General features: G+C 34.6%; 1 protein-coding gene across 1 annotated transcript; it reads left to right on the forward strand.

Moving 5' to 3' along the window:
• Nucleotides 1-398: 398 nt before the first annotated feature.
• On the forward strand, nucleotides 399-16,931 carry LOC127831304 (putative tyrosinase-like protein tyr-3). The gene is made up of 7 exons (XM_052356275.1): nucleotides 399-607; nucleotides 13,055-13,163; nucleotides 14,205-14,305; nucleotides 15,053-15,329; nucleotides 15,934-16,130; nucleotides 16,551-16,791; nucleotides 16,917-16,931. Exons 1-7 carry the CDS (start codon nucleotides 399-401, stop codon nucleotides 16,929-16,931), a joined length of 1,149 nt encoding a protein of 382 aa, XP_052212235.1.
• Nucleotides 16,932-23,369: the final 6,438 nt, after the last annotated feature.

Genomic DNA, 23,369 nt, shown 5'->3' on the forward strand with positions numbered 1-23,369 from the left:
CTATGGCAGATGAAAATTTAAACTTAAAACAAACAAACAATTCCCTGAAGGAAGACGTGATTGACCTTAAATGCCGATCAATGAGGGACAACCTCTTATTTTTCGGAACTACTGAAGTGGTTGACAATAACCAGCCATCAATCGGTACAACAGTCAATGCATCGGGTGGTACACAAACAGCTTCCGGTGAGCCGCTCGACGCTTCCGGTGACACGCCGCACGCAACGATGGGAAGTGCCACATATGATCGCTCTCGAGCTGAAGACTGCGTTTCAAAAGTGCTACGGTTCTGTCGTGAACACTTACAGATTACGGATCCGGAGAGTGTGATTCAGATTGACCGGGCACACAGAATCGGGAGATACCAACGATATAAGTTCAAGGATACCCAGTGACTTATGTGCATAAAGAACGCGCTTAGGCGTGTAGACCTGCGTCGGACACCATACAACGTGACTGAGCAATACCCCGCGGAAGTTCTGGAGCGCCGGAAGTCACTCGTTGGCCACATGATGCAAGCCAGGCGTGATGGGAAGCGCGCCGTCCTTGTCCGCGATAAACCGTTCATCGATGGTCGTCCGTTTGTCCCGACCTCTACGCCGCCGCTGTAGGATTCCGATGAAAAGTATGAACTGAGTTTTCGCTCTTGGAACGTTAATGAACTGAAAAACTGTATTAATGATGAAGATTTTGTTAACTTTGTTAATCTATATGATATTGTATTTTGTTGTGAAACTTGGGTAAAGCCTGATAATAAACTCGATTTAGAAGGCTATGAATGTATAAATGTGCCTTGTTATCTTGATAACAGCTCGTTCTGTAAACGCGGACATGGTGGAATTTGTCTGTTTTATAAATCTTTTTGAAGAAGGCATTTCAGTAATAGAAACTGACAATCAGGGTGCTATATGGATTAAATTAGATAGCTCATTTGTTCATACCTCTTTTGATGTTTACATATGTTTTATTTATATTCCTCCACATAACTCTATTTAATTAATTTGCATAGCGAGGGATTTTTCGAATATTTAGAACGAACTGTCTGTCATTATTCGTCATTAGGCTTAACGTCTATTATCGGTGATTTAAACGCACATTGTGGTAATAAATCCGATTATTTACAGGCGGATGAACAGTTACCTGTATTCATTAACACTTTAGATAACAAGAGCACCGCCTTGCGGGTGCAAACCGCTCATCTATTTTCTTTTTAAAGGTGAAGGGACTCTCATTTTCAATCACAAAGGAGGGAGGGATGGAGTGAAGAGGGGTGTATAGTGTGGGGGTGTGGACATTTATTACATTATTTTCCAAAAATGCGAAAAAAAAATGCACAAAAACAACATGGGGGTGGGGGTGGGGGTGGGTGGGATTCTTGGATGCGATGGTTGGACGGTATTTCAAAAATAAAATAATAAAAATAAATATTTGTGTTTTTTAACCGTTTAAAAAAAAAAAATTGGGGGGGGGGGTATAGTGTGAGATTTGTGAGATGATCTTAAAAAAAAAATAGGGGGGAATTCGGGGGGGGGGAGGGGGGGGTGGAATTCTTGGGTGCGAAGGATGACGGTATTTCAAACATAAAATAATAAAAATAAATATTTGTGTTTTTTAACCGTTTCAAAAAAAAATATTTGGGGGGGGGGTGGGTTGGGGGTGGGTATAGTGTTAAGGTGTGGTGGTCATTTGTGAGATGATCTTAAAAAAATAGGAGGGTGATTCGGGGGGGGGGGAGGGCACGGGGGATGGTTTGGGTGGAGTCTATTGTGGTATGTCAGGTAAGAGTAGTTTTGTCAAAGTATCAATCAAATCTAATCATAAATAAAGAAGTTATGGCAATTTTTGCAAAATTTAATAATTTGACCTTGAGAGTCAAGGTCATTCAAAGGTCAAGGTAAAATTCAACTTGCCAGGTACAGTAACCTCATGAAAGCATGAAAGTATTTGAAGTTTGAAAGCAATAGCCTTGATAGTTAAGATGTAAAGTGGATCGAAACACAAAATTTAACCATATATTCAAAGTTACTTAGTCAAAAAAGGGCCATAATTCCGTAAAAATGACAACCAGAGTTATGCAACTTGTCCTTTTACTGTACCCTTATGATAGTTTGCGAGTGTTCCAAGTATGAAAGCAATATCTATGATACTATAGGGGTAAAGATGACCAAAACACAAAACTTAACCAAATTTTCAATTTTCTAAGTATAAAGGGCCCATAATTCCGTCCAAATGCCAGTCAGAGTTACATAAATATGCCTGCACAGTCCCCTTATGATAGTTAATAAGTGTTGCAAGTATGAAAGCAATAGCTTTGATACTGTAGGAATAAAGTGGACCTAAACACAAATTTTCAATTTTCTAAGTATAAAAAGGGCACATAATTCTGTAAAAAAGCATGCCAGAGTTATCTAACTGTGCCTGCCCAGTCCCCTCATGATAGTTAGTAAGTGTACCAAGTTTGAATGCAATAGCATTGATACTTTCTGAGAAAAGTGGACCTAAACGCAAAACTTAACTAAAATTTTCAATTTTCTAAGTATAAAAAGGGCACATAATTCTGTCAAAATGCACGCCAGAGTTATTTTACTTTGCCTGCCCAGTCCTCTCATGATAGTAAGTAAGTATATTAAGTTTGAATGCAATAGCATTGATACTTTCTGAGAAAAGTGGACCTAAACGCAAAACTTAACCGGACGCCAACGCCGACGCCGACGCAGACGCCGACGCCGACGCCAAGGTGATGATAATAGCTCATACTTTTTTTTCAAAAAATAGATGAGCTAACAATGACATTTGTACGAATTATTTACCCGAGCGATTTTGCAAAGACACAATCGAAAATTCGTCTGGAAATAAGTTAATCGATTGTGGCTTAAATTCCGATCTGCGAATTGTTAACGGACGTTGTGGATCTGATGCGGGGATAGGTGATTGCACGTTAATGACGGCTAACGGTAGTTGTACTATCGACTACGTACTGGCGCACCAAGAGTTGTTCCCCTTCATTAGTAACTTTGTTGTGCATGAATACTTTTCATTCTCCCCGCATGCACCTATTGAAATATCTTTCAACTTCAATGTTGATAAAGCGTCTATTGGGGACGAGAAAGTTACAATAAAAAAATTGAATTGGTGTTACGACGATGATAAGTCTAACACATATTTAACAAGTATGCAAAACAATTTACACGAATATGATCGCATTGTCGATAATATAATTAGCAGTAATCTGAATATTGACATAGGTATTGGGAATTTCGCGACATTATTGTATGACTGTGCATTTAATGCATATGGTCAAACGAGAACATATTTTAATTCTAAGAAAACACCTGGACGGAAATATAAAAGCCCATGGATTAACAACGAGTGTAAAGTTGCGCGTCGTAGCTACATGCGGGCCAAACGATTATTTTACGATGATCGCTCAACTGATAATCGGTCAGTATTTTTAACATCGAAGACGCAATATAATAAAACAAAAAGAACGGCTAAGCGTTCATTTAACATGCGACAACGAGAAAATTTTCGCACATATGCCAAGTCACAATCTCAAAGGTTTTGGAATGAAATAAAAAAAAGATAAAAAATCGGCGAAATGGTAGTGATATTACTCCGGACACATTTTTGCAACATTTTAAGAATTTATTTTCAAGCGATGATGTTTTTTTAATGTCACAGTTGAAGAAGATTTATCAAACTTATTAGATAGTGCCATTGTTTCCGTGGAATTCCTTGATAGCGACTTCACAATTGAAGAAGTAATGAATGCAATAGGGGATCTTAAACGGGGGAAAAGCGGTGGTTTTGAACAACTTATTCCTGAGATTTTTATTGATTGTAAAGAGATTATATCTCCTGTCCTATGTAAATTGTTTAATTATATTTACAGTACAAGTTCATATACATATTCATGGTCTTTAGGCGTTATTGTTCCCGCGCCAAAGAAAGGAGATAAGAACGATGTCAATAACTACAGGGGGATAACTCTTACTAGTATTTTTTCTAAAATATTTTCCATATTGCTAGACAGAAGAGTGCGTAAATGGCTTGAAAACAATAATAAACTTAGTGATTTTCAATTTGGTTTTAGAAACGATAAGAGTACTATAGATTGTATTTTTGTGCTAAATGCAGTGATAAATAGAGAAGTTTATCAAGAAAACCGACAGCTGTATTGTGCCTTTGTTGATTTTTAAAAAAGCTTTCGATCTCGTTATAGGAACGGAATTTTGTACAAACTGCTGCAGCATAACATATCATCTAAATTTGTTAAAATGATTACATCGATAGATGGTTGTGTTAAATCATGCGTTAAGACAAGTAATGTAAGTAGTGGTTCGTGTACACTGTGTAGTAGCACACGTATAGAAAATCAATGTTATCACACATTTAAAACTGGCTATTCTCTTTCAGAATTCTTTGATAGTCATTCTGGTGTAAAAGAGGGTGAGCCTTTATCACCATTATTATTTATATTGTTCGTAAATGATATATATGACTATTTGTATAATGATTCTACTGAATATGTAAATGTCGACAACATAAAATTATTCTCGTTGCTATATGCTGACGATACCGCTCTATTTTCTTACTCAGCAACTGGACTCCAGCGTCTTTTAGATAGGTTGCATGAATATTGCAGCGAATGGGGTATATCTGTGAACACAAGAAAGACTGTTGTTATGGTTTTTAATAAAGGCAATAGAATTAAAAATATTGATGTTAAATATTATGATATTAAGCTCGAGGTAGTAAATAAGTTTACTTATCTCGGTGTAACATTGTCCTCAAACGACAATTTTTTTAAAGCGCAAGAAGCCTTATCGAAACAAGCATCTAGAGCATTGATTTCCTTAAATAAACTTTTTTCTTAAATCTCATTCAGTATTGCTGACAAAATACGTCTTTTTGATGCTATGATATTGCCAATATTGACCTACGGTACCGAGATCTGGGGATTTCATCCCAGCCCTGACATAGAGAAAGTCCATCTAAAATTCCTTAAACAGACATTGTCTATTCGACCACAAACTACGTCTGCGGCAGTGTATGGCGAGCTGGGTCGTTTTCCCTTAGAGTGTATAAAAAGATGCGTATCATTATATTTTGGTTCAAAATAAAGCAGAAACCAGATTCCTTACTTAATAAATTGTTGCTAGATTTCGATGATGCTAATTCGCATATTACTAACTGGTGTAATAAACTCAAGATATTGCTCCAGGATTTAGGATTGCCTTTTTTAATTATAAATCTGATATAACCATTAGTGATGTTAATTGTATTTGTCAGCGTATAAAGGATATCAGTTTACAAACATGGGTTAGTGATATTGATAACTTGTCCAAACTTGATACGTATCGTTTATTCACATTAAATTTTGATTTTGAAAACTATTTAGATATTGTGGTAAACGATAGGGATAGAATTTGTTTAACTAGACTTCGCTGTTCTGCACATTCACTATTTATTGAAGACGGTAGATATAGAAATATTCCAAGAAATGAACGAGTATGTACACGATGTACTATGGGTGTAATTGAGAATGAATACCATTTTTTGTTAATTCGTCCATTGTATAGAGATTTAAGAAAACTATTGTTACCTAAATTTTATCTACGCTGGTCTTCTATCATAAAATTTAAGCAACTGATGTCTACTTCGAATAAAAAACATAAATTAACTTTACTAGAATGGCATTTTATTTAAGATCTAGTCACAATTAGTATTATGTATGTATAAATGTATATTTATTATTGTTGTTTTGTGTTTTTGTCAACATTCGCACAACCATTAATCATTATTTCATGTCCATCATATACACCATACTTTTCATCACAATTGTTGTATATGCATTTATTCACACCGTAAATACATGTATTATGTATGTTGCTTGGCTATGTACAAATGTATTTGCCAATAAAATTGACTTGACTGACTTGACTGTATTGTATGAGTGTTTGATACTAATATTTGACGTTTTGTTTAAGACAAATTTATTTTAATACTAGTACGAACAACATGTCTGCTGTCCAACATGATAATAAAGTTTGAATAAGTATTGGCAAACGCGTCTTATCTTTTAATGAGCCAATTTGTGCGTGTATGTGTATTTAAACACCAGTTTCTCAGTATCCACGTAATCTCCATAGATCTGAATCGCAGACTGGTCAGGAGACAATTATGTCCGCCATTAAGTCATATAAAGTATAGTGGTGTAAGGTCAAGGCAGAGTTAAATAATTTAGCTTTTAAAACACTTGACACGATAACAAATATTTACGATACAAGTTATTTTTCTCCAGTATCTAGTAATGTATATATTTGCATATTTTTACAATCGTTTCGTGTTTGAAACAGTTAACATTGTTCAGGTTTTTTGATCGTCAAAATGATGTTTATAACCGTTATTTTAGAGCATTGCAAATGGTCAGTATTACTGTTTCCTAGCAAAAAAACAACATAACTACAGCACAAATGTGTAAATCTGAATCAATTCATCTACAATGTTGTCTATTTATATAAAAAAAAGTGGAAACGTCCCTTTAATTCTTCATAACGGTAAATTGAATCGCTCTACGTGATTATTTCTATACCACCAAAAATTAAAATCAAAAACTCTCCCTTAAGTGCCCAAATATCTATGTTTGACAATATAAATGTCCTTGTGCATCGTTGACCATATGTAACAGCGTTTACAGCGTCATCTGCAAACTGTGATTTGCGCAAAATTTAACGCAAATGCGAACAATATCAAATCTATTTCTATATGATGTTTACTTCGTAAAGCTTGGTGGGAAAATAGCTAAACACTGGTATTAATTTTAATGATTTACTTTAAGTACACGTGGCGCTGAATCTTTGACCATTTAAATAACGCGGTAACATACTCGCAATTGAATGTGCGACATCACAAAAGGCTTGACGCTAGTTTGATGCCTCGCTCATACAATTTGTCCGGGGGTTTACAATGTCCATCACATCTGGTTGCACCGACACTCGTATTTTGTGTTGTTTAAAACACCAAAACGTCTTTGAAAATTCGAGTTTGTAAAACCATGTCAATATCGCGTACATTATTATTTTTTAAGGTCACGAAACACTTGTCAATTTCGTCATGCCTTCGTTGATACATCCTATCCAACATCTTTTGTTCGACGATTCCTCTCTAGTGGGAAGTTCCCAAATGCGCTGATTGGTTTGGATAAGATTTGGATCATGTGCTCCACGTCATATGCCTTTGTCAAAAACATAGATTTAAGGGGAATCATCGTTTGTTCTATCGCACACTTTGTGTGGATCGACCATTTTTGAGGTCAGCTAACATCAAAAGCAATGTTTGAAAAAGGCGTCGTTGTTGTGAGCTTCTGGTGTGCGATAGCCGCTCTGGTGAGTTCTCAGCAGCCGTGCCCGAGCAATGTGTTTGTGAAGCCGGCAGAGGTCATAGCATGCGAGCAGCGAGTCCAGGTAATGAAATTGCAACGCTTTAGAAATATTATAGTTTATGTATTTAATTGCATTTATTTATTTAACCAGTTTTATAGGCTGCTTAACATAACCGTAGACATTTTCTGAATATATATACAAACAGATACGCTTTGAACGTTGGTTAAGTAAACGCTAATATTCATGTCGAGATGCAGTCAAAATGTTAGTTACTTATATTAATATTCGTTCAATTGCGAACATATATGTCTTTATAAATGTTAAATATTGCTGATACTTTAGTTATATCCTGATTTGATGTCAACAATTTGCACAGAGAAAAATGAATTTTATAATATGTTATAAATTTATGTTTTTTTTTATTTAACAATTATGTTTCGCTTATGAATTCTGTAAGCAGTTTGTTATATTTGCTTAAACAGCTCCGAAAACATGCGTGCGCCAATATTTAAATATATGATTTTTTCCACCATGTTAACAGCACGATTCATTGAAAACCTATTTGTTTAAATCCCACACTGAATTTGGAATGCTTAATCTATCATGTTTATCATCATTTCCATAACTTTTCGTGAGTTATCTACAAATACAATACATATAAATGTTATTGCATTCACATAATGTTTTTATTTGGTTGTAACAATCATATAAAACGATTTGTGAAAGCTATCATAAGTGAAAAATAAAAAATACAATTTTATATGTGGTTATAAATCGTGAATGTACACGGACAATTAAAGGAACAATGTAAACCTTGCAAAGCGCTTTGCGTTATGTACAAATTTCTGACATCGTAAAAACACGTAGGTATCAGATACAGCTTGCGGTCAGATTAAATGCATCAAATGTTACCGCTTTTAATGGATACAATGTAAATGCCTCAAATGTTACCGCGTTTAATGGATACAATTTTCATCAATGTCGGCTTTTGGATTGCGGTATTTGCTTATTAAATTTCAGTTTTAATCACATGCCTGTACATATAATAGAACAGCATTTGTATATGTGACACATAAAATCTATGGGAAATTGTAAATGTCCTTTAAATATGTCAATGATGTTAAATCCATTTTCCAAGTTAGGGGCCTAAATGATTTTATACAATTTAATTTTACACTTATGTTTGTATAAACGTCATTGCTGTATTTTAAACAGAAATTCTTACGTATAAATATTTCATGTTTGCTTTGGTCGAAAAAGTTTGGTAGCAAACGGAAAACGCAAGGATGTTAACTTTAAATGCATCATTTTTCATTGAAATATTGAAAGATTATTTAATGCTTTACAACAATTAATATCAGTATTCAATTATTATTTACTACCGAGACATAAACTGAAATTAAGAGAAACGCCGACATAAATAACATCAGACTTAAATGGAATTTGTTTTTATTAAAAATGTCATTATGAAAAGTAATCATAATGCCAATCATCAAGTAACCAGTGTAATACACAAACTATTTAACTATCAATTTTGTGTTTATGTTCCTTATGTTCCTTACGGTTACAGCGTGTTGTTATCTTTCAAAGTAATTGATTGTTCTGGTTATGTTTAAAGTCAACATGGCACTTTGCAATAAGCAATGATAATTGATCAGATATTTACATTGGCAATGAAGCTATATAATTCCTTTTCAATACAAAGTTCTTTTATAAAAAGCACATTACATATTAAGGCGCTGATATACCCACTCGTGCAAGTGATCTATATCCTAGTGTTCGATTTAATACTCATTTAAACAAGTTTTCATCATAAAAGCGTAGGTAGCAGAATTAATTTTCATCATAAATTTGTTTCTGAGGGAACATAAAATCAACGATTTAAGAAAAGCTTCTGCGCATCGTGCGAACACGATTTCAACGGTATCTGATATTTTTCTTTCAGGCGTACCGGTATATCTATTCATCGCCTAATATAAAAATGTCGTTACACTAATTGATGCCCCCGAAAATAGTTTATGATTTACATTGATGGGGAAAATGATTTAAACATGATAAGCTATGCACCTGGAAACTAAAACCTCCGCCTTCAATGTAATGATAACTATCAAAATAATTAAAATAACCAAAATGATCATAATTAACATTATGAGCATAACCATATTAATCATCATCAACATCGATATCCCCAGCTTTATCATGATCATAGTTTATGAACATTTATGCTTAAATAACAAAATCATTTTGTGTTTGCTTTCGTTTTTTGTACGCAGGTGCCGAAAGCATTAGCGACTGTCTAAATCGATTACATATATGGATATTTTAAACGAATATGATATTAGTGTCGACAGTCATTTTGAAAATGGTTTATATCATACATTCGTCCCCAGTATTTAATAATTACAAAAGTCGAGATGAATCAGTGTTTCCTTCTGATTGCTTTTTCAACTGTTTCTTCTTCTTCTTTCTTTTTTTCATCTTTTGAGTTTGGTCGTTGTTTTATTTAACTCAAAGTTTTTCTTCTTCGTGATCTCCGTGTTATTATGTTTCATCACCATGATTACAACATCATTATTACTATATGTTGTTTAGTTGTAAATGTAATTAAGTATTACTGGTTGTAAAACCAACCTGCAAGTAGTCATCCTATGTGAGAGAAAATTCATAACACATTTTCTTCCACCACAGAATATTATCTCCCTTATATATTTCTATATCTCCTAAAGAGGAATAAAATATTTCGATTTTGATGGATTTTGCTTCATTCTGGGGAATATCGATTTTAATTTGCAAGTGATGAGTTTAGTTATTATTTTGACAGCCAGGCTAAACAATGTCATTTTTTCTTATTATATTCATTTGCTTATATAACTAGTGGATCAACATGGAAAATCTTACGAAGCAATTCAAGATTGTCAAGTATTATCTTATTTTTTACTTGAATGTCCATTTTAAAAGCATTAAACTGGGGATGGTTGAAGGGGTAAACATGTCTTGACATACACAATGATATTATCCAGTTGTACATCGTTTGAAACGAAGTTTTGAAATGGAACCGTTATATCACCAAACAACTAAATTAAGGCAAATAAAAGTCCTACTAATTGTTTATAATAATAATTCAATACTACTCCAGCAGCTGGAGTTTCACTTCTTTATATGTTATATATGCATATACCGAACGAGATCATTAACAAATCCATGACAACCGACCATGTGGATGTAGTTTGCAAAGAGTTCTACAAACAACTCATTTTTTAATTTCACACTACTCATATTTAATATAGAACGAGCCTGTTAACCAGACTCTAGCAGCCGAGGCCTGCCTGCGGACGTACTTTGTGAACAGATTCACCGCCAACCCCTTGCTACCAGAAGACTACGCTTTGCTCGCAGAATTCGCCGCGAAAAAATAAGTGCACGAGGTAATAATGATACATTAGTTCGACACATATCACATTTAAACTAAACCCGGCTTGTTTACGTTTGAATTTCGATCAAAGTGGTAGTTTGATAATCGTCCAAACGCAACATTGGAGTTCGATCACATCGTTAGTCAAAACAAGTCAAATAAGAAATATACACGATAGATTTATACAATATGTGTGTCTGCAAGAATATTCAGTGACAACACGTGATGTTTTAGGCTTAGTTAGTTTGTTTTTTAAAGCAAACCTTTATGTATTGCCTTTGTCTTTTTTTCTTTATGAAATGTTATTATTCAAGGATAAAAATACAGGTCAAATATCAATATCTCAAGTCTGAAGTAAACGATGTGAATTTAGCGTAAAAAGTTCCAGAATTATAGATTGCGAAACTTTGAAAGATTTAAGGCCAAGGTAGAAAAGTGCCGCATCCGCGCCGAAAAATATTTGTACAATTTATGCCAGAGGTTTGAGTTCTTCAACTAGATTATTTAACAAATGGAAACATAATGTGAATATCTGGTGAATGGAATATGTTTGAACGGAGCGTATAAAGAAAAGAATAAATAAACAATGTTAGCATTATAAGTGTCGCGGAAGAGAATGTTTATGAATGATTTAAATAATCCACTATCTGCTGCGTCTCCATCACGTAGTATGTTTGCTCAGCACGGGTCATTCATAATCTGAGAGTTAGAATAGATGCGGGAAAATATAACTACAACAAGTGAAGTGTTATATCGAGAGTCTAATACACTTTCACGCGTCTGTTGAATAACCTCGTTAATGGTGCTTAGTTCTTCAGCGGGGTTACATTCTATATGTCTGGGAAACGTTCTTTTGTTCTCAACAGGTAGCGGTGATACCTAATGTGTTTCAATAGCACGGGTGATAACAGCACATTAGTATAAGGTTGTTTATATTTGCAGTTTTCAATTTATAAAATGTGAACGTGAGTTGCGAAATTGCAGACTTTAAAATAACATTTGAAATTTTGGTTTGAACTATTTTGTGTGTGTGTTCACGTATTCGTCGAATTTTCACCGCATTGAAGGTGTGTTATCATTAACTTAGTAAATACAAATTATACGAGGGGAATTCACATCATATGTGTCCTCACATGGCTTGTTATGAGTTTATTTCTCCACTATCAAAATATATCGTATGTTAACATTTAACACGCAGTTTTCTTTTTAAACATTCAACTCACACATTTCAAGGCGCGTCATACGAAAATGGGTCTTATGGCGTTTCGGCTGGCGCAGCCTGTGCAATTGCGAAGTCTGGTCAGATGCGATGCTGTCCGCTATAAATCACTGAACGTTTTATGATTTAATTATATATCTCCTGACCAGACTGATAGATTCACAGCAATTTTCACAAATACTAGTTACAAGCATTATAAACATGTATATACCTCAAAAACAAGTTCAATAACCCATTTTCCGTATTTTGTTTTTACTTTTCAGTGTTTTTGTGTTTAATAACAAAGAAGTAAAAGGTATAGAGTAATATATTGAAATCTTCCTTTAACTCTTTGTGACGATCGTTGTACAGCAACCAAGAGATAATAATGTCATTAAAATACAAACACTGTAGTTAAATTGCTGACAAAAATAATATCTGGCTGAGTTTGGGTATCACGTTGTGCTTTTTTTGCAAACGTGTCATCTATATTTGATGCAAGGCTACATGCCATGTCTTTTGCGCAGTATTGATGTGTTTATGTGATAATGGATAATATGTGTGAAGGGTGATGTGGATTTACGGCTTAATATACTTTAGAAATAAAAAAATGTAAGTGAATAGTTCTGCTTTGTGCGTTTTGTTATGGTATGTGTCTCAAATCGTTGCCCAATGGCAGATATTTGTTGCTTGCGGTAGATGATATGCAATACATAAGTGATCAGAGATTTTCAGTGTGAACCAACCTGAAGTGAACAATTTACAATTTAATTATTATATAGCAGAATCAGTGACTATTCCGTTTTACTTAAATGATGTTCAATCGTGTCTTCCCATTTAATACAGGGTTGTAACACGAGAATTGCTCTTGAATATATTCGTCATGAAATCGACGTCATAACAAATTGCAAAGCAGAAACCCTATTGAAATTTTTCATTGTTTAAAATTACTGTTTGTAACAGCGATTAATCAGTTTAAAATAACCATATTTTCCAATGATCCATCAGAAAGCCTAAATTAAGTATTGCTATGTTGAAATGTTTGCAAAATGTACACAGATTCGGGAAGAATCCGCCCGTTAGCGGCTACCGTGTGCGACGCGAAATCCGGGTTCTCTCCGTCACGGAGCGACAGAAGCTCTTTCGGGCTTTTAACGTTCTCTATAAGGTAAGAATTATGTCAGAAATATGTCGTCACGGACATTTGATATGCAAATTTACACTGTTTCAATACACCAACTGTACCACATGTATTTAATTAAATTAATGTCGACAACAAATGTGCAGCTACTAAATCGGCAAAAAAGCCAATACATAAAGGAATCACCAATCAAACGCAATACACATAGTTAAGTAGTTAATTAAAGCAATGTATTTTTTTTATTGCTTAGCACGAATATATAATTAATTGGAAAAAGGAATAATACACTTTGAAAAAGATAATCGAATAACATATATAGTATTTAAGGACTTTTTACGTCAGAACTGGTATCCTTTCAATTTGGAGTAGATTCTTCATGGTAATACGCGTCTTCTAACAGACCGTCAATTTTGTTAAAATTGCTGAAAGACTTCAACATTTTCACACTATAACTAATTCCGAAATGAGCTAGGGTTAAGGAAATCCAACTATTGAATCTTACTCATAAAATCGTATTCAAGTAAAATTGCGACAATCAGGTTTATTTGATTGAAACTGATAGTGGTGGAACGGATGGGTAGGCGTTGTATTTCTCTCCAGATTATTTGGGTATTATCAAGTGTTAACGTTTATTTCAAATAACAAATACATCGTAAATGACATTATACGCACATGGAAATAACAATAGTTTTCTATTTAGAATTCCTATTGTTTTAACATAAAGACATGACATCACATTTTGGTAAAAACAGTATTTCCTGTTTATATAGCGAGTTGAAAAATTACTTAGGGATCGCATTCTATAAAAAATGATATGTTTCACAGATGATGTTGTGTGACTGGCTCGAAAGGCACTTCCTGTCGGGGACATCAGTTCCGGGCCAACTACCAGTATCAATAAGGAGGGGGTGGTTTCTGGTGCAAACTTCTATTAATATGCTCAAAAAATGAGTTGACATATTATTAAGATAATAATTAATAAAACAATTGGTCATACATACTTATAAGAACACTTATTTGTATTATTGATAGTGAAAACGGATAATAGCTTGTTCGCAATGGTTTTAGACGGGCATGCTAGCGAGGTTCGGCCGCATTCACGGCCAACAGGTTCTCCGGAAACATCACGGGGCCAGCTTTCTGCCATGGCACCGAGTCTTCTTAGCGGCGTGAGTATGGTGGGAGTTTTTGCATTAAGTTTGGAACACCAAGTATTTATCGCCCATGTTTCTAAGAATAATGTTAGGGACAAAGTAATCGATCGCTAATAGTTCAGTAAAAATATCAGAGACAAAGTTGAAGACTGCAGCGTGGCAAAACATATTGAGGACTGAGTAATCGCTTTTAGCTAGATAATAAATATTAGAAACAGAGTTTTCGCATTAAGATCGGTAAAATATAGTAGCGGCTAATTTATCATCTTCTGTTTGGTCTTAAAGATACAGTAATCACCCTTATCATTGCAAAACATATTAAGGACAGAGTTATCGTCCATATTCAGGCGAGAAATGTATACCAGAAAAGTAACCATGAACGTTTTTAGAAATAACGAATAAAAATGGTTGAAATTTTGCATATTAGTATAAATAAAAACCTCAAATGGTCACCTTTCAATCGAGAAAGAGTTGTCGCTAACATGCTGGTGGAGAAATGCAATAATTAAAAAAATGTATTAAAAAATAATTAACATGCAATGTCATGCATACACCTAAAGCGTCGAAAATCATTATTATTTACTTCCTGTCACATTAGGGCTGCATAGCATTAACAAGTGGCCGGGACAATCCAAACGATCTTTCGGCCCTCACGATTAAAATAAGTGGTCTTAAAGTGTCACTGTGACAGTTAACTCCCCAATCCCTCGAGGCAATACATATCACACCGATTGATAACAAAACACTTCCGGTCCGCTTCAGGGTCGAGGAGAAGCTTCTCGAGGTCGACCCGGATGTGTCGCTGGCGTACTGGGACTACTCCATGGACTACTACCTGCCACTTCCTTCGGACTCTGTCATCTGGAGCTCGTGCTTCGCTGGCAACGGCGATGACGTGGTCAGTGAGGGTTCCTTCCGGTTCATGTACGGCGGCTTCAACGAGCTTATCAGGCGCGACATCGCGCGGAACGGAACCTGTCCGCCCCGGTTGATAAACAAGGACGATACTGATCAGCTGATGAGGTTTTGCTATTATGCGGTAGGTTTTGGCATGTGATGTTATACTTAATGATAACGCTTATACAACCGAATAAAAGCTCAACATACACACACGCTTACACGATCTGGGAAAATGAGTCTAAGAATTTACCTATTGTCTCCCCTTGTAAACGTGTATCCCATTGGCATGTATGTTTTAACAATTCACTCATTTAAGTACATTTATATCTGTTCCTATTTCTCGAAAACAATATACTAACCAAAAAAAGTGAATCACTTTTTTGTAATAACTAATTTTGGTATCGCTTTGAATATAACAAACAGAAACACTCGACTGGGAATATCTGATAATATGAGGTAATACATAATTTGCCGTATAATGTACACTATCACAGAGAGAAATTCCGCGCCCCACTCATACTATCAGGTTGATCACTATGGTTTTTTAAGCTTCGGTCTCCGCCAGGTTGGGTCGAGGCGGCTTTCACATACTAACACTGCAAGCACCTTAAAGCATACTATATACCTTTCTGGCTATGGATTAAGTATTAACTCCATAGTCATTAGTCTGTTCTACTTGTTTGTTATTGCTTATTTCCGTCTGAATTTGTATTTGGTATTCCCATTATTCCCATGTCGTGCAGAATATAACGACTGGAAATACGCCGAACTACTTCCAGCAGGTTAACAATCTCGAGGTCCTACACGATGGTGTACACGACTGGGTCGGCGGAGATATGTCTTACGTACGGCACGCGCCCTACGACCCAGTGTTTTACATGCACCATACCTTCATCGACTACATCTGGGAGCAATTCCGGACCCGACAGTCCTCCGTTAGGTGCGAAGTTTGTTTATCCTAGATGTGGCTTGCATAGCCAAACAATTTCCCTTTCTTTTGATTTTGGTTGCGAAATATGATGGCAATATGAACTATAAGATAAGAAAAAAAAACAGAAAAGCAAGTTTTCGTATGTCAGTTCTAAAACATTCCCTCTTCGTCAACCAATCGGCTATAAACACATGTTAATGGTATTGTATCTCATTCAAAATATGAATGTGGTGATATTATATGTCTTCTGATATATATTATAAAAAAGTTCTAGATAAAGTTCTAGAAAAATAGGAAATGATATGAAATACTTTGTCATTTGAAAGATTGTCCATTTTTCACGGGACAACTGAGTGGGGATACCAGCCGGTACCCGGGATTAAACAGATGACTATTTTAATATATAGTGTTATTTTTTCCGGAGAACAGTTGCCGAGTGGACGTCGAGAGTGACTTCCGGGAACTAGGCGATTACGCAGTCGACAACTTCCCCGGCCACGCCCCCTGGGAGGAGATGCATGGATTCGAGTACATGCAGAATCGCGACGGTCTCTGGCGCAACTGGACCTCAGCCGTGTACGGCTACGAAGCGGCTCCAAGGTGCCCCGAATGCGGCAATTCAGAGAACCTCTTCTGTGACAGGGATATTGACCCGCGCCATCCGGAAGGCGTATGCGTCACAAAAACGAAGTTCTTCTGCGTCGACCCCCCGTTAACGGGCTTTGATAGAGATGGATTCACTACAATTACACTACATTCTAAGAAGAAGATAATTAACCAGTCATTCAAATTTAGGAAGCTGCCAACTAACTTAATTGATAAGTTTCCTTGTAACTTATGTTTTCAAGCAATACAAACGGCATTATTTCGTTACAATACTTAATTAAATAACGCTGGCAATAATTGCCGCAGTAGTGGTCAACAGAGCCCGGATGATTGCCTCGTATGTCTCCAGTGCCCCCTGGCTGTCAGCACTAGAAATAACGTACAAGTCCTCTTGCAGATGTAATGTCAGCGTTGACTTGCCGTTCTCTGGTGCTCCTGGTCCCTTTACTTTGTACGTTACAGATGGCGTTGACCCGGTCACTGAAATAATTAATTGCATTGGATATTTCATATTCATTTCATTTCGAAAGCGTTTCCTTTACATTTGTTGAACAGTAGTTTTTACGACGAGTTTCTGAGCTAAATCCGTTTGCACTTATGGATAATCCTTAATAGCACTCTAATTATGCTCATCACTTCATTATTTCTATCTCAAAACGATACTACTAACGCCGAAACTATACGAGTTAACTGATTACGTCGTAAGATTAATTTGATATAGACGTTGCATTGATATAAAGAAAAAGGTTATATTTTGATATCATATTTTTTTTTTATTCAATAAATTAGTTGGATTTCTTAATTGAGAATTCCATTTATAAATAACGATAATTGATATTTTATCAGCAATTCAATTTCTTGATTCCGAAAATAATACTGATTACTCGTTACAAAGAGCTAATATTTACATTAAGACTTCGATTACTGATAATGATCAAGATATTTCAGGATATTTACTTGTGGTATCATTTTTTTTCAATATTGAAACAAATAAATGTTGATGTTAAAAATATGAATTGTTTATATTAAAAAGTTTCTTAAAAAGATTAAAAACGGCTACTCATACATTGAACTGTTTAGCAATATTTGACAACTGTGTTCACTTATTGATATTATACAAATGGTGGTTACATGTATACTGTTTATATAATTGTTCAAATTCATCAAAAGGCATAACGGGTTATTTATTTAATACATAAATTGTTTCTTTAATCAAATTATTGTGCGCTCCACGAAGAACCTGCTTACATGTAGATCACTGTTATACCATGCAAAGGATGAAGTGTTAGAAACCGCATAAACGACATTAAGTGACACACACATTTAAGCCAATTCAATTTAACAAACACTCTAGTGTTAAACGTACCGTTTCCCATATTCTCTCTGAGAATTGCAAGACCTTCTTCCTGCGACATGAATCTGGTACGACCGTCCCCTGGCAGCCCCTTGTGTATAGTGCCCTGCATGAGAGTAGCCCCACCACCCAGCGGCTCATCAAACGGCTCATCAAAGCCCGTTAACGGGGGGTCGACGCAGAAGAACTTCGTTTTTGTGACGCATACGCCTTCCGGATGGCGCGGGTCAATATCCCTGTCACAGAAGAGGTTCTCTGAATTGCCGCATTCGGGGCACCTTGGAGCCGCTTCGTAGCCGTACACGGCTGAGGTCCAGTTGCGCCAGAGACCGTCGCGATTCTGCATGTACTCGAATCCATGTATTACCTCACTTCCAAATACTCAGATCAACTAATACCGAAACATTAAAACATTCGCACATCATAGTTCCCTAGCAAATGAATTAGTCCACACTAAACTTCGCTATTTCCATCTTTCTTATTTTTTACTTGTGTTTATGGTCCAGATGACGTGTTCAATTAACTGAGACAAACCAATCGCTGCGTTTACGTATTGTGTCGATATTATCGATAACATGTCAGATGCATAGTTGTTTTCATGTTTTAAAATTGTATAAATTTATATACTGTTAAGTAGTACTGCCATTCTAACCACATACTAATACTGCCAATGTTTAAATTCGTAACAAACTTTAACGCATACATATTCTTTCTTAGGTTATAAACCAGCTAAAATACGACAATTGCACTGTTCATGTATACTAACATTCACTATGTCAAAGGCTGATTTACTATTATTATACCTCACTTTTATTCACAAGGCTAAACTCCCATAGGCCATCGTGACATAGAAATACTGTCAGACCCAGCGGGAATAAATTTACTTTCAAAAATATACTGTATCCGGCTGCAATAGCAATCACGTGCCACCAGCGGGGAAAAAAATTCTGACAAAAAAATGTATCCCGCTGCCTTAGCAATCACGTGCGGAATGTTCGAAAATTATACTGTCCCATTCGCGCATGCGCAGTACGCAGTTTTGCTTTTCTGTTGTATTTGGATAATTAAAATATTGATTGCAGCTGAAACTGTGCGTATAATAGATTACTGCCATTATTAAAGCTTTGACAGAAGTAAAAAAAATCTATTTAGTATAAACGACACGCTTACCTAAATGGCAACTTTAATCGCATGCTAATAACAATAAAGTTACAACGATATACACTTCCAGTGTCTGTTCTTATGCATGACAAACACCACACACTCCGAAATACGTTTTGGATTCGTTCGATGCTTTAAACAAATATTTTACTGTTCAAAAACTACCACGTCCATATTGTAGACCCAAAATGTTGCGTCACCGAAATGACGTCACACGAGTGCGTCATAAATTGCGTAATCAAGTGATGAAAATAAAGTACAGAAAGCTGGTTCGATTATATATTTTTAAAGAAATAATTGACGACAAAGAAAATTGATGGGATAAATCGGTTCCGAATAAAGCGAAGTTCATTTTGCCCGGCCCGAAAATGTGAACCACTCAACATATTAATGGTTGTTCATTGCTTAAATTAAATACAATTATTGAATATAAAATTGTTAATGGTTCATATAATTTGTTCATGTTTTTAAAGTTTGTTCGGTATAATAAAATAAATATTACATGTCTGACAGGGTGACAGTAAATTTGTCAACTTTCGGAAAATACTGTCAACCTTGGCTTCGCCTCGGTTGACAGTATTTCCTCAAGTTGACAAACTTACTGTCACCCTGTCAGACATGTAATATTTATATACTGTTTCATTTTTCTAATGTTCGTCTTGTCAACTGTTGCTGTTGTACTGTTCCCTTCTACTGATATTCAACTTTTAGACTTCAACTATTTTACTGTTTAATCTGCTAAAATCAACATTTAAAAACTGCCTTTATTTAAGTGTCTATATCTCTCGTCATTGATATATTCCTTTCATACACTCTCCACTGTTTATTTGCAACTTCTGTTTTTGTATAATCTTATTTATATTAAACTTTTTGCCTGCTGCGTTGACACTGCAAAATGCTAAACTACTGTTATTGTACTGAACACTTATTCTGAAAAAAAAACGCTTTTACGGTTTTGGCTCCAGCAGCTGGAGTTTTACTTCTTAATATTATTAATATTCAATTGTTACATTACTGTTACATCACTGTTCCATTATACTTATATTTTTCTATTTAGTTATCTTTTAACAATAACAATTGAACGCAAAACCCACTTCTACAGAACTTCAACTGGATAACTATTAAATTATACAAGTACATTTACAGCCAATACAACAGCATATTTTTTTATCTGTACAGAAATATTGACGGACGTGTCCATGTCGTTTCATAAACTTAAAAAAACCTTGACCAATGGCAACGTAACACATGTATATATGATATATGACGCTTGATCGTGTGTTTTTCATATCTGACATTTTTTTAACGATTGACTTTCGGTATTTTTTAAACAAGTTAGTAACAAATGTGTTCTATCTTTATACATATAACTAGTTACATAATATCGAAGGACATTTTGTTTTTCATCATATAACTAAATGATGAACGTGTGCCCTTTCCTACTGTATAACTAGCGTCTATATGATGTATTACTTTCCTTCTTTTTATAACTTGCTCCACGATACCATATGGACTTTTGTGTTGTTTTTTTTATATAAATGGCTACTTTATTACCTCCTTGGTACCTTTATAATTGAAACAACTTAGCATGTAGAGCTTTTATAAATATGATTGTATTCTGTATTGTACGTTTTTACTTTCTCTTTCTTACGTTTTTACTTTCTCTTTCTAATTATTAGCGCTATATGGCTTGTTTTCTTATACATTTGCCTATCTACCCTATACAATTTGATAGTGTATTTCTTACACCTTGCATACGGTTAACGCTAGACATGTCTTCTTTATTTAACTGGCTACTATATACTAATTTGGTATTGCTTCGTCTCTTAAATACATATTCATTAACGTGACGTTTCTTCTCATATTAACTAGTTTCTCTACAATGTTGAACCTTTCTCTTCTATAAAACGTACCCGTCTACGTATACACAACTCCTTAGCGAATACATTTTTGGCCATACTACTCTTCAACATTATTTTTGCCTGCAGGTTCTGAACTTTTGTCTTACAACAAAATGCATCAGAACAACAATAATTGTTTTATACGAGTTTATTATATTAATGGCACTATTTCCACTACAGTCTGTATAAATTAGCTCTCCTATTGTCTATTACGGCATTTTAAATAATGTTCACGTTATGTTTCATCCTGTTTGCTTTACGTGACACAAATTCTTTTAGAATATGAATATCCTAATTTATTTCATACACAGCATTTCCTTTTACATAACACAGTTGCAAGAGTGCTTTACTATTACTGAGAACTCATTTTCTAATTGCATGACTGATTCGTGTCTTTGCAGCTCTAAACGTAAATGTAAACCATCGTATATTATCTATTTTAAACAAACACATGACTGTACTTAACTTCTGAAACTCGTGTATATTGTACTTATACTTTAAGTGTTTGGATAAAAATGTATGTGACATACAGATACAAAAAAATCGACATACAATTTTCGAACTTAGGACCCTCTGTAAGCTAATTGTTTGTTTCTTGGAAACCATGTGGACCTATTTACAATATGTGCTAGTTCACGCGTTTCCTGCATATTGGGCGCAATCTTGATAAAAATTATAGTGCATTTATTATAATATAACCAAATTTGTTAAGTGCTTGTTTTTATGTTTTATGTTTGCGTTATTAAATTAAAGTGAAGATCTTATTATATACTTTAAATAAATGTACACCGTTAACCTTGATATGTCCATATACATGTATATAATTAGAATGATATTATGTAGCATGCATTGTATACAAAATATCGTGTAAATTACAATCCGATCATCATCGCCATGTAAAATATTAACCATGTTTTTGTTACAAACTTAAAAACGAGTTTTGAAATTATATGTGAACTTTCATGTATATCAAGATTTTCTGACAGAAATTATGTTTAGTATATACATTATATGATTTATCATGTGTATCTATAAATATTATATATACCTTGCGTTTTAGCTAAGTACTGTATGTGTTTATATGTTTCCTAAATGTTTTATGTTATTATCATTTAGATAATGGGCGGTATTAAATAACGAAAGATCAAAATGCAGATCAAAACTTAAAACCTGGAGGACCAACATCTTCAACGTTTTGTTATAATGTACAGATAAGATGTTAATACATGTATACATAAGCAAAGAAAGCTTTAGTATGTTTAATTAGTGTCAGCTTCCGAAATTTTTTATTTTGTGAAAAGTGTATTACGAAAATATACTGCCATTTTTGTTTATTTGTTTCAGTATACATTTAACATATTTTGTTTTGTATCCATCTTTTAGGGCTCAATGATGTTAACTTAAATTGTCAGCGTGTACTTTTTTTATTCGTATTGCTCGGATAAAGCCAACTTATTATTTGTTGTATATTTAACAAAGTCATAAACATACATTAAAAGAAACAAAATGTTGTAATGTTTGTCTGTACTGATATTTGTTTTGTGCTTTGAGTTGTGATTTTAATATTTTTATTATAGAACTGCCATCAAACCTTAATGAACAAAATGCATTTCTAGTTTTTGTCAATTTGCAAACATAAGAATATTTTCTAATTGTACTGCTATGATTTTTTGTTGTGGAATACAATATGTTATTGATGCATATCTTATCATATAATCAGTGGCCATATTAAAATGTTAAATAAAAAACGCATTGTGTATTTATCACGACGGCACCATCCCGATACGTTTATATTTACAATATTAAATAGTGTCTGACGTCAACCATCTATGTTGAATGCAAATGAACAGTTTAAACATGGGACAGATAAATGACAACACATATTTTATTTACACTAGCTAGTTTGTAGTTCATGTCATAAAAGGTTTGAGACATGTGATTTATCTTAAAATAAAGGATTTTAACATGTACTTATTCCTGAAACTATCAAGTGAATGTTGCGATAACACTGCCTTGCGATAATCACCAAAGGTTCGTAAATATAATACTTCTAAATATTTTCTAAAATTATACCAATTTTTAAACTAAATAACAGCATACAGCCAGAATGTATTAACGTTTCACGTATCTGGACTTGAGTTATCAATTATCTTAATAGCATTCGATAAAGCGCAAAATGTACGTGCAAACTTATCAGCTCGTGATCCGATTTCAAATACACAAAAC

This window comes from Dreissena polymorpha, chromosome 5 (genome assembly GCF_020536995.1).
Source record: "Dreissena polymorpha isolate Duluth1 chromosome 5, UMN_Dpol_1.0, whole genome shotgun sequence".
NCBI classification, from domain to species: domain Eukaryota; kingdom Metazoa; phylum Mollusca; class Bivalvia; order Myida; family Dreissenidae; genus Dreissena; species Dreissena polymorpha.